General features: G+C 36.2%; 1 protein-coding gene across 2 annotated transcripts in view; it reads right to left on the bottom strand.

The window, feature by feature from the left end:
- Nucleotides 1-6,883, bottom strand: part of qless (decaprenyl diphosphate synthase subunit 1 qless) — a 46,868-nt gene extending 39,985 nt beyond the window's left edge. Inside the window, exon 1 of one of the 2 annotated variants that reach the window (XM_067121369.1) lies at nucleotides 6,537-6,883. In XM_067121369.1, the coding sequence (XP_066977470.1) occupies nucleotides 6,537-6,686 (150 nt within the window). In that variant the 5' untranslated portion in view covers nucleotides 6,687-6,883. The remainder of the gene's footprint in view (nucleotides 1-6,536) is intronic. The other variant, XM_067121370.1, reaches the window with a different exon arrangement.
- Between the last annotated feature and the right edge of the window lie 5,569 nt (nucleotides 6,884-12,452).

The raw sequence follows: 12,452 nt of genomic DNA on the forward strand, positions 1-12,452 counted from the left end.
GCTGCTCTGCACCTCACTTTTCAATTACTGTTAAATAAAAGGTTACTGGCATATAATAATTTGTCCTGATACTACCACAATTAGTCAACACAATAAGGAAAGTCAATATGAGAGAGAGAGAGAGAGAGAGAGAGAGAGAGAGAGAGAGAGAGAGAGAGAGAGAGAGAGAGAGATCTTTAAAGCTCGTCTACATTATCGAAATATAATTAATGACTGTCACATGGCATCCACTCTACACATGCGACAAGACACAATGATGCAGCTGGAAGACAAAACGGTCCCCGGTGGTTAAACCTCAGCGTGCCTCAGTTCTCCAATGCCTGATTACTGGAACGAAAAGAAGACGACGAAGAAATCCAAGTATCACTATAAGCAAGAGGAGGTGGCACAGATGTAGCAGAGACAACAGGTGGTAGTGGTGACGACAGATGGCAGTAGCAGATAGGCTAGATGGCGGTGTGGTGGCTGCTAAAGACGGCAGCAGCTGTATCTCTCTCCTCGTTCAGCGGAGAAGAAGCTTCCGGTGATGTGCAAGATGAGAATGAGTACGAAGATGAATTTAGAAATGACGAAAAAAAAGGAAGGGGCAGCTCAACTTCTGATGCTGAAAGATTACCATCAGTCACATCCACAACGCCTCACGAATTAAATTCCAAGATTAATGTAGAAGTCGAAAAATAACTTTTGTTTTTTTAAAAATTATAAAATACCATTATTACTATTCAAACAAAAAACGCTCATAAACAAATTTAATTCAAACAGTCATCTATTTAACAGCAAAGCAGCAACGGAAAATTACGACCTTTATGAAAATTAAAAAGCAAATTAAATGTCTCATACAAAAATCAGCACCACCAGTCAAACAAAGTCAACCAGTCAGAAGCACAAGTCAACCACTCAGGAGACACTAGCCAATCAGTCAGAAGCAGTCAGCCCATCAGTTAGAGCCACTAAGCCAACCAGTCCAGAGACACCCAGCCAAGCAGTCAGAGGCACTAAGCCATTCAAAGATAATACAGTAATTCAATGGTCATAGTGATGCTTTACTGAACTATTACAGCTCCCCTTAAGCTTTTAAATTAAAAATAAATCTTTATAGCTTGCTATTTGACGTTCATAAATTAAAGATATGCATGCGATAACAAAGTTTCATGAGATTTCAAAACACTAACATCTCTCTCTCTGCACACACACACACACACACACACACACACACACACACACACATATACATATATCTAATGAAGACTTTACTCACAACAGTTACAAGCTTTCAAGAAATAACTGCCCGCATCATCCAGCTACTGAACAATGAGGGCAGTTTGTCCTCGAAAGCTTTTAACTTCTGTGATACATCCAACAGATGATATCTGTTCGTATAAATACGGTCTTGGGAGAAAAACTCAGTCATGAGAGTTCATAAATGTTCTAAAGGGTCCACAATAATATAATTGTTTAAGGCTCGTGTAAAATTTATAAAAGCTTTCGAACCCTACTCTGGGTTCTTCTTCAGTCACAAGATGAACCCAGATGTACGGTTCGAAAGCTTTTATAAATTTTACATGAGCCTTAAACAATTACTGTATATTATTGTGGACCCTTCAGAACAAATAAGGTCTTGTTATTCTTTGTATGAACACAGTATAACTCTGCAAGTGATCAGCTTCATATATATATATATATATATATATATATATATATATATATATATATATATATATATATATATATATATATATATATATATATATTATATATATATATATATATATATGTGTGTGTGTGTGTGTACAGTATATATATCCTTGTCCGTCTTTTATAGCTGACAGAACAGTCTCAAAACCCTCCAATCCACCCCTTCATTTATGCTATCCTTTTTACCACGTCTTCAGTGTACCTCCCCATCTCTATCATTTTTTCTTACAACAAGTGCACCACACAAATAATTCATCAACAGCTTCAATTTTTTTACTGTTCACATTCAAACAACATCTTATCTTCATAATGGAGACTTGGCTCAACAACCCCTCAATACAGGCTCACTTAGACTTCCATAAACAATACAGGCTGTTTCCCAATCTTCTGCACAAACCATGCTTTCTTGCTTTATATATTCTGTAACAACTATTATCTCAACCTACAATCATCCATCACATTTAATCACAAATCCTTATAGGAAACAACCTTTTCCATTCTTCATCATCCATATAAAGAGACTGGTTTTCATTTGCCCAATTAACTTTACTCTTGCTTAAATTTATTCTTTACTTCCTCCTCTTGCACACACTAAAATTTGTGAATTACTTAAGTTTCTCTTCACTATTTCCAACCAACATTATCATTTGCAACCATTCCACACTTCATTCATGAATCATTTACCCATACTACAACTTCACAACAAAACCTTGTCCTTTCTCTGATTTCATGTATGATTCCATCTATAAAAATACTGAATAGTCATGGAGACGTGTTTATTCTTGCAATCTAGCTTTTACACCTCCTGAAACTCTCCCAACGACATATTCTAAAGCATACTTCACTTCTATCATAAATACTATTAAACTCTCAATATCATACTGTACCTTCTACACCATATACAGCATTCTCAACACAATCCACACTGCTGCTTATTAATCTGAACCATCACATAACATACTGCTTCACATTTTTTCCTTGTAACCCTCTTCATTACTAATATTCCAATAGAAATTAATTTCAACAACATTTTTTTTTTTCTTCAGTGAACATCCACATTGTCTTTCCTTAAGGCAGAGCTGATTCAACAACCTTTTCATACATCCTAACTGTTGCCCCATTTTTTTTCCTTTCTTTCTCCAAACTTTTGCAGGGAAGTGGAAACAGACTATATTTTACTTGCAAAGAAAATTATGGGACAAATGCAAATATGACAACAGCTTTAATAAGTTGGGAATTTGGAAAAAAGAAAAATGTAAACTTCAAGGTGGGGGTCACCTAGGTTAGCAGGGAAAAGTAGTCAGACAAGAAACACCAGAGGAAAGTGATGTGATACACTGGGTAGGGAGAACCAAAAATACATGAATGAACTGGAGTAAAACTTTACTGGAAAAAATTTACTGAAGGGAAGTAAATGAAGGAAACAAAGAGATGCCTGAAGAACATTCAGTCCTCTCAATGGAGGAAATGATTTGATGAATTTAGAGGATACAAGCAATGCCTACAGTATGCTAATGCAAATTTTTTAATGCTCATGAAAATGACAAAATGACAGTTGAGAAAACTGAACGGGCAATTAAAAGTTATTAGTTTCATATTGAGTAAGGAGTTAGGGTTAAACAGACGTATACCTTCCTTCAAGGGGCATCTTGTCCTCAAAACAAGACAATTATTATAAAATTCATTCAGTTGTCCCTTGGTACTGTACTATAGTGATAAGGGTCTACTGAAACAATGGATTTTAGCTTTAAAATAAAATTATCTCATCTGTTTTCATTTTTTCAGCTACAACTCATGCACATCGAATATATGAACTGTACAGTACTTAGGTCACAAACACCCACAGAACAAAAATATGCAAAATTTGCTCAGCACATATATCATACACACTGTCACACCCATTATGAGATTTCAAAAAATTTCCTTATATATTTCCACTTCCAAATGCATCAGGCACTAGGTCACAAAACACTTTCAAATCCAATTTTCTCACGTCCTAAATGCAGATGCATAAATGAAGTCATGCCCTGAAGCTGCCTGTATCTACATCCATTCAAAACATTAAAATAATACGTGTTTTTACATATTTCATAACTATGAAAATGCTTTGATGATCGCTTGATTCTCTTGTGACTCCCTTGATATCATGGCTAGTCAGTTACAAACAAAATTTTTAAAAAACCTCAACAAAACTAAAATCTCTTTGAATTCCAACTGCTCAGGTACAAGTAATGTATGTCCATTCTAACATGTTTTATGCTACACCTACTGAAGACCTTGCGCCTTTCCAGGAAAACGCAAAACCACCAAGATCGTAACAGCAGGTTCATAATCCTTCCTAGTAATTCTGAAGAAAGGTTTTTTTTATTTTATTTCTTCTATATGGACTCTTGCACTGGTCAAGTCAAGCACTTTTACAAGGTTACACAGACGAAAACGAGATTTAGTACCATTTGTTTCAAGATTCTTCTTTAGAATTCAGGTAATGTGGGTTACGAGGAAGCCAAGAAGACTCTCATCCGGGCAATTCTCTCCTATCTTCCCCTTACATATGACTACAACAGCTAAAACTATAATTTTTCAGGAAAACACCCTGTCATTATGTCTCCCTGTTAAAAAAATTGTATATTATCAAGAGACGACCCACTGATTGCTATTGTATGAGGACACAAATGGTTGAAAAGGAGTTTTTTTTTTATAATGCAGCTAGTACAATTGAGGAAGCCACAAAAGTAAAAAAAAAAAAAAGTAAGCTATAAATTTAAAGGTCAATAAAATACCTCATGCAGCCTCCAAACTGGTAAATAACAAAAATAATTCAGTCAATTTTTCTACATGTAATGCAGATCAGAAATACCATCTGACAGGATATTAAAATGCTCTTTCTTTTATATAATACAATAAGGTATATTTTTACAGTTCTAGTACTGCACTGTCATACAAAATATATATTTTTTCACACTGTAAAGTTTGTTTCAATATGACAAGTCTTGCTAAATGTAATAAGCCTAATCTTATTCATTAATTATACATTTTTTCAGTAACATCACTCTGTTCAAGCATAACCTCTGTTTTTGCATGTCTGATCAAGTAGTACCTGCATCATGATTCAAATACCTTTTTACAATGTATAAAATAACTGCAAACATAAAATGTGCCTTCTGACTTAGCCTATATAAGCCCCTCTCAAAAATGGATGTGACAATGTGTATGATATGTTTTGATGTGCTGAGCAAACAATCAACACTGAGCTTAAGAATAAACTGGATAGCTAATGTTGTCCTTAATGGAATCAAAGGTTGCCCAGTTTCCTTCCGTAACAGAATTTACATATATGCAATGTTTCCTTTGCTCTTTCTGGGGTATCTTTTTAAGGAAATACATTCTCTGTTCATTCAGTAAACATGTCATAACCTTCCCTAGAGTAGCAATGTTGCTTCTTCAGTTACCCACTTCATAAAAATCATAAAATGGCTTGCACAACACAAACATATTTACAGAGACAAAATATACTAAATAACTTTAAAAAAAAATTTACCCACCTGTAAACCTGATTAACCTGAGGTTATTATTACTACTCCAATTTCGTTTGAACAAAACACCAATTTCACAATCTTAAGAGTTAGACAATGTAAAATCTTATGATGCTGAGCAGTTAGTGGGATAAGAGCAATATATATATGTGTGTGTGTGTGTGTGTGTGTGTGTAAACAATGGCCCAAGCTCACCTACAAAATTAATATTCGGTTTCATCCTAATGTATCTGAGAGTAGGTAATAATATTTACAACAAACCCATTGCAAACTTTAGAGGTAAAATTATGATAGACGGTGGCAAGTGTAATATTTATTACTCTGTAACTACTGTATAATGCCAAACCAATACATTTCGGGAAATTGTAGCTTGAAAAACTAGGGGATTTTGCCCACTTCAGTGAATCCTATACATTAGAACCTATATAATCTAACCAACCCTAGAAGGCTGTGTCCTGACAAGACCCCAAGAATCATTGATGGTCACCCTAGCATACTCTTTTGCCTAACTCACCAAAATCTGCAGTCAGTCTACACAGGCAGCAGCCCAAAATCTTGCAGGTCATTTGAATGTGTTGTAAGATAGCTTATATAACCTGGCTGAGGCAAACACTGGGTATAGCTCAGCCAAATCTAAGCCCTAGGTTAGGTAAACATTGCCTACATCATTCAGCATGACCTTACCTACAATTTAATTTCCTCAGTCCCTAGACGTCATGATTTGGTAGAACTTTTTCCAATTTGTCATTAAAATCATGATAGCTGGCCTTAATGCAATTCTTTCAACTCACATTTTTCCTATGGACCCAGCTTACTCTAGATTCCTATTGGAAATGTTTGGCGAGAGCTTACCTAGCCTAGCCTAACGTGGCTTAGGGGTTACAAAACATCGACAGAGTAACGGGAACTGCAGCTGGCATCAGCCACTTCCCTAATGAAGTTTCTGTTCTTGCGTAAGCTGGACCAACCTGAATTAAATGGCTTGTGATCCCAAATTTTGAAATTACAAAACGGGCTAAGCTACTGTACTTGGACGTAAGTCCTGCCTCAGACATAAGGGTGGGCTATTTGCCTTAACCAGTGACAAATCTCTCCTCGTTTACGGGATTTGTGACATAACCGATTGTTACTTTAAGACAATTTCAAGGCTGGCGTGGGACAAGAAGTTATATAAGCGACCTAGTTTGACATGCAACCGCTGCTGCAGACGACACACGATCGGTGTTATCCCTCTTCCGGGGCACCGAAGTGTTCGCACGAGCAGACGAGCACGAAACAGCTGATTGGAGAAGTTACGGTACTACTTACCACATGAGATACGGCTCGATGTCGGATATCCCCGTTCAGGATGCCTGTTCCCGTTGAACAGGTGCCTTTACGTAAACTATTATTCTTGGGAGAGTGAGCAATCACTGCATCCAGCAAACAAGATACGCGGGCCCGCATCGAGCTGGCCATAGTTATGAGACCGATGGGGTATGGTGGAGTACGCCGAACCGGAGACTAGAGGACACTTGCTCACTGGCAAACTCTCTTCGGCACACTGACTGACGTCCCGGTCCCGGACTCCCGGTCTCAATGTCAGAAACGTACACCGGTGAGTATACTCGCACGGCTCGACTGAATAGAGAAGCGTCTTAGTGTGCGTTCCGTTTCCCATGGACTCGAAAGAAAACGGCTGTATTGTATTTGAGTGACATTTCAATTCAACCTGTTTAATTTTTGAAGTTTGATGATGAATAAAATACAAGTTTTAAGCAACAAAATGGTGGAGGTTAATGACTTTAAATTTATAAAGGCGGATCTCCTTGAAACGTTAAATTCTCATACAGTCTTATTTAAAGATGGGTTTTTCAGGGGTATATGAACGTAGCCACATTCTTCTTCTTGGTCGAGAGTAACTATGAAGTGAGTGTTTAACGTCGATTCATTTAAACGATAATCAACATATTTGTTGAATCCACTTTATCTCACGGATTAAGATCTAACTACAAATTATTAAGAAAATAGCGTATTAGAGCTCACATTTGGTGCAATCCTAAGTCTAAAGTATTCTGAAAAAAAATTGAAAATAATAATGTTATCAGAATGCATACACTCAGCTGCCAGAAACTAATTCTCATTTTAGCTCACACTGACAGAAACCCACGTTAAATTTCGTACCATTATCATTTGATTTTTGCCTAGGAAGTATTATAGGAGAAACGCATACAAGAAGATTACTGATAGTACAATAAAGAATAAACAACTTTGATTCATGTAAGTTTTATAAACACTTGTACAAAACTGTATGGGCTGTTTTAAGTGGCGAGAAAAATGTGTGCTATTTTACAGAAACTGGTCGATTACAATTCACTGAAGAATGTGAACAAATAAGCCCATTATAGAAATTACATGAAAATTTACATTTGAATTCATACTCCTGAATCGACTCGCGAGATACCTAGCGTAAGGAAATGAAGTGTTCGACAAAACTAGAACTTATGAGAAATAAGAAAGAAATGCAATAAAAGAATAATATGGAAATGCAATATTAACGCCAGATATCCAGAGTCAGCTACCACCCCCGACAACCAGAGGGCGTCATTTTGACTACTACACATTTAGATGTTCTCTTAAGGGGAAAATAAAAATAACGGGTCAAGGCTGAACTGGTGCCACTAACAACAAAATTCCATAAAGAATAAAGGACGAAGGTATATGGAAACATCTACAAAAATCTTGAACACCTTATAAGATATGCAAGAAATACTTAATAGTTGTAATCAGAGATGAAGATGTTCTCTCGGAGATTATTCCACCATCCGATCTCTCTCCGAAATTATCAGAGCATAAAGTTACCTTATTAGAAGTAACTTACCTCAAAGAAAATTCGCTTTCAAATTAAATTTAAAATGTAAGAATTCCATCTTTTCTCGCGTTATATTCAGTCCGACACTGGTTTTTACTGACCATATTTAAGTTAAGGGCGCAAATCTCCTTCAGGACCATTCGTGATGGGGGTTATACGAAACAGTTACCCATTTCGTGTAGTAAAGGAATGCTCAGTTTTGGATTTAAGGACTGGTTATTAGAATTAGAATCATTATAGAATCATTAGTTTTAGACCTTAAGTCCTTGTTTATTTCTACTTTACGATGTAGTGAGAAGGTTATTATTATTATTATTATTATTATTATTATTATTATTATTATTATTATTATTATTATTATTATTATTATTATTATTATTGTTGTTGTTGTTGTTGTTGTTGTTGCTGCTGCTGCTGCTGCTGCTGCTGCTACTGTTGTTGAGATAAAGAGAGATTTTCTACCTGAATACGTGCCCGTCAGAAGTATATTCTCTTTAGAGTTGGAAAAACTCGCCTTTTGCATGACAGCCTGATCATAAGTTCTGCGTTATAACGAGATTTTGCAACACACTCCCGGACATGACTCATCAAAAGTAAAAATGCCACACAAAAAGTGCAAAAACAAGTCCAGGAACGAGGATGTTGCAACACATCGACTTGCCTAATGTAAAAGAACTTATGATACTCTGCAGTTGTAGATGAAAATATTAAACTGTCTTTTAACACATGTCTCTAATTAGTACAAGTGATTAGGTTTTTGACGCCGAATGAAGGGAAATGGAAAAGTTTACATTAGACCCACCCATCAAGCAAATTTCTAAGTTAGTAAAGCAGTGGAGTTTGCACTGCCGACCTCTGCCAAGATCTTGACTCTATACGGTTTTTCCTAGCCTTAGTACTGTCACGGGTAATTGATTTTAAAATACACTTCTTTCTGTGACGTTAAGATTGGTTTAAAACACCAAAAGTCATCTGCTGCAGTCAGCTAGGTTGTGTAATCCATAAGAAACCCAGCAATTGCTGACAGAATTCAAATCCATATGTACAATTAGCTGTGCAAAAACTTTTTTATATTCTATTGGCTTATTAGATATACTAACCCCAGCAATTGTTTGAAGGGTGAAACCTGTCTATATAACTAGTTTTCTCACGAACCATCGAATAGGTAATCGTTTAAGAAAACTCTACGGATGTAAGACATAGGATTATTGCTCGCAATAAGCCTACATGTGAATGTAATAAAACATTAATTTTAGGTGAGAAAGAAAATGAATTCTGTATTGGAAGGAAAAGTCAACCAGACCGTCTTGTTGCTCAAAGCATGCATACAATAGATGGATCCCTGAAGAAAAAGATTGAACTATATCGAATAAAATTATAAATTCAACGAATGGAGTATAACCCGCAAATATTTTCGAGACATCAAGTCTCCTCCTCAGAGTGGATAACACAGTATTGTGCACACCGAGTATATCATCCACTTCAGTGTCTATAATACCGTTGAAGAGGTGATTGTCTCGAAACGGTCAGTGAAATATAGTCTAATCTTCGAACTCCCTGTTTAAATTGTACCCAAGGAGTAGTATTAGTTTACAGCAAAATGAAATTCATATCGAAAGATATTTATCAGGATTACGACGAAAGGGCAAAATCTTCTCATTCTAAATTATGTTTGACTAAGTGCAGATGAAATCTGACGTTTGAAAAATACCGCGCATCTCAGTAAAAGAATGTTAATTTTGACAAAACTTGATATCTCTCCGAATCACACGTCTCGTGATCACGGAACGCCGAGATGAGATGCTTTCTGTCTACGTAGCATTCAGGTGTAAATAGTTTCACTTTTCTCATATGAGAAGTTTCTCTTCCCTTGAGGATAATTCATCCGTTTGCGTTAAAGTTTGAGCTTAAACGCAACTTCCGTTACAGTCACATTTTTAAAGATCCCAAAGAGGCATTTTAACCTCATTTTTTTATTGCAAGGGACACCACTGTGGTTTCACCGAGAGAGAGAGAGAGAGAGAGAGAGAGAGAGAGAGAGAGAGAGAGAGAGAGAGAGAGAGAGAGAGAGAGAGAGAGAGATTTCCCATGCTCTCTCTGAAGATAGCATAAAGACATTTTCATTAGTTGCCGCAGTCACTTTCTTGAACACGTGCGTGATTTCCAGCGCTTGGTTTCTTTTTTATTCTTTTTTTTTCTCTCTCTTTTTATGTGGGAGTGGGCTGGGCTTAGCAACTGAATAACAGTAAAAGGCTGTTTTTCTGTGATAACCCAACTTGTATTTATAAAGGAACTGAATTTCACTTGGAGTTTATTACTATTATCAACGTTAAAATATTTTTCTTCTGCATTTTTTGCATTGCAAGTGGAAAACAGTAAACGGAAATCCTTACAGATATGAAAAGAAAAGAAATGTAGTTTGGGTATTTTATCCGTATAATGAAATAAAATATATAAAATTAGTACTAAATTGATAAAGGCGAAAATCAATATTTTCGGTAAAACAACACCAATATCTGGACAAAACCAAACTAAGTTAGAAAAGTAGGAAGCAAACACAGAACGCAGACTTGGATGTACTTCAATAGATATAAAACATAATGACTCATAAATAATTTTTGTAAGGTAAATGTAACTTCTGAAAAAGTATTTTTTTGTTATGCAGAAATTTTTTAAAATAAACAAGCTAACTCTTTTGAAGGGAAGTTTTAAGTCAGAAAAATCAGAGACAAAGAGAATTTCAAAGATTTGACATCAAAGGAAAGCAGTCACTGAACCGTACGATCCTTTGCTTACTTTTACAGGGTAAAAGTAGGAAAATGTGGATCGATGGATATTATTATTATTATTATTATTATTATTATTATTATTATTATTATTATTATTATTATTATTATTATTATTAAGCAAGCATTTCTAGGGGTTCTATACCAACATCACCAAAATTACATCATGTTGTGGTTACATAAACGATCTATGTCTTCCTCCTCATCCGCAGGGTCGGACATGAAATGAGTTCTCTTTAATGCGTCATGTTCACGCTCTCTCTGCCTGGATTCTCATCAGGCCTAGGTCTTCAAATATACTTTTTATTCATGATTTCCTGAGCTTTCCTTCGGCTTTCGTCCCGTTACTGCTTTTCTGACCAACTCTTCTTCGTCCCGTCTCATCTCGTGGCTCACCATCTTAGACTTACAGATCTCAGCCCTTTTTTCTCCAGCCTCTTGATACCACATCCCTCTACCTACCAATTCCTCATTCGAAATACGATCTTCTCGATGAACTCGGGTCATGAATATAAACAGTCTGTGGCCATACCTTTTCAAAATCCCCTCCATTTTCATTGTCAGTGCTTCTACAACACATGTAATTCAGGCATCGTATGCCCATCGTAAGTCTCTGCTCACTCTACTAATGGAATCTCTCTCTCTCTCTCCATTTCGTCAGTGCTGCAGCCTCTCTTTCGTACTGCTCTCTCACCTCTTCACAGTCCACTGCGTCCTCAGGGTAACAGAAATGTTCTACTTCTTCGAAGACCTGCACTTCATCTGTTATATAATTACCATCCCCTAAGTGAATTTTTCAATGGAGATTTGTCATGTCACTTGATGTATACTCTGAGGAATTTGTAGTATGCTGGTAAGTTCACCGAAATTATAGGATTTGGAACAATATCATCTAGTTATGCAGGTAATTAGATATTAGTTCAATAACTTTCCAGTAACTACAAGCTCGTTAAATTTTCTGTTGGTTCGTTATTCCGAAACAAACAAGTATTTGATAAAAAGAACGAAATAAACCATATAAATCAGCTGGACGATATAAAACAAGACGAAATCGATGAGAGAGAGAGAGAGAGAGAGAGAGAGAGAGAGAGAGAGAGAGAGAGAGAGAGAGAGAGAGAGAGAGAGGGTTTAGTGATGTGTCTGATAAATTAATCAACAAAAATGACAAAAATCCAAGCTTTGGTGAAAGTGAGGCAATAAGCTATGAGTGACAGCAATTGTAGACTAAAAGTTGGATATAGGTTACAGAGGAAAGACTCTTCTAAATAGCCACCCCTTGAACAGTGCTGAGTCTCAATAACCCGAATATAGCTCTAGATGTGTAGTGTGTCCCCAAGTGTAACAAATGGCATTAGGCAAGAATGCAGTAATTCAGCCGTACTCCAGTGACTTGTAACAATTCTTATAAAAGAAAGGCTGGAGGACGTATGCATGATTTTCGCAAATTATCTTCATAAAATTGCATTCTCTTTTATGCTGATGATAAATCATACCTGGCTCATTGCCAGGAAGACAGCGAGGTAAAGGAATTTTCATTCAAATACCTTATGAAGTTAAGGCATGTATAAAACAGAAGAAAAATAATAA

Source organism: Macrobrachium rosenbergii, chromosome 19, assembly GCF_040412425.1.
Source record: "Macrobrachium rosenbergii isolate ZJJX-2024 chromosome 19, ASM4041242v1, whole genome shotgun sequence".
NCBI classification, from domain to species: domain Eukaryota; kingdom Metazoa; phylum Arthropoda; class Malacostraca; order Decapoda; family Palaemonidae; genus Macrobrachium; species Macrobrachium rosenbergii.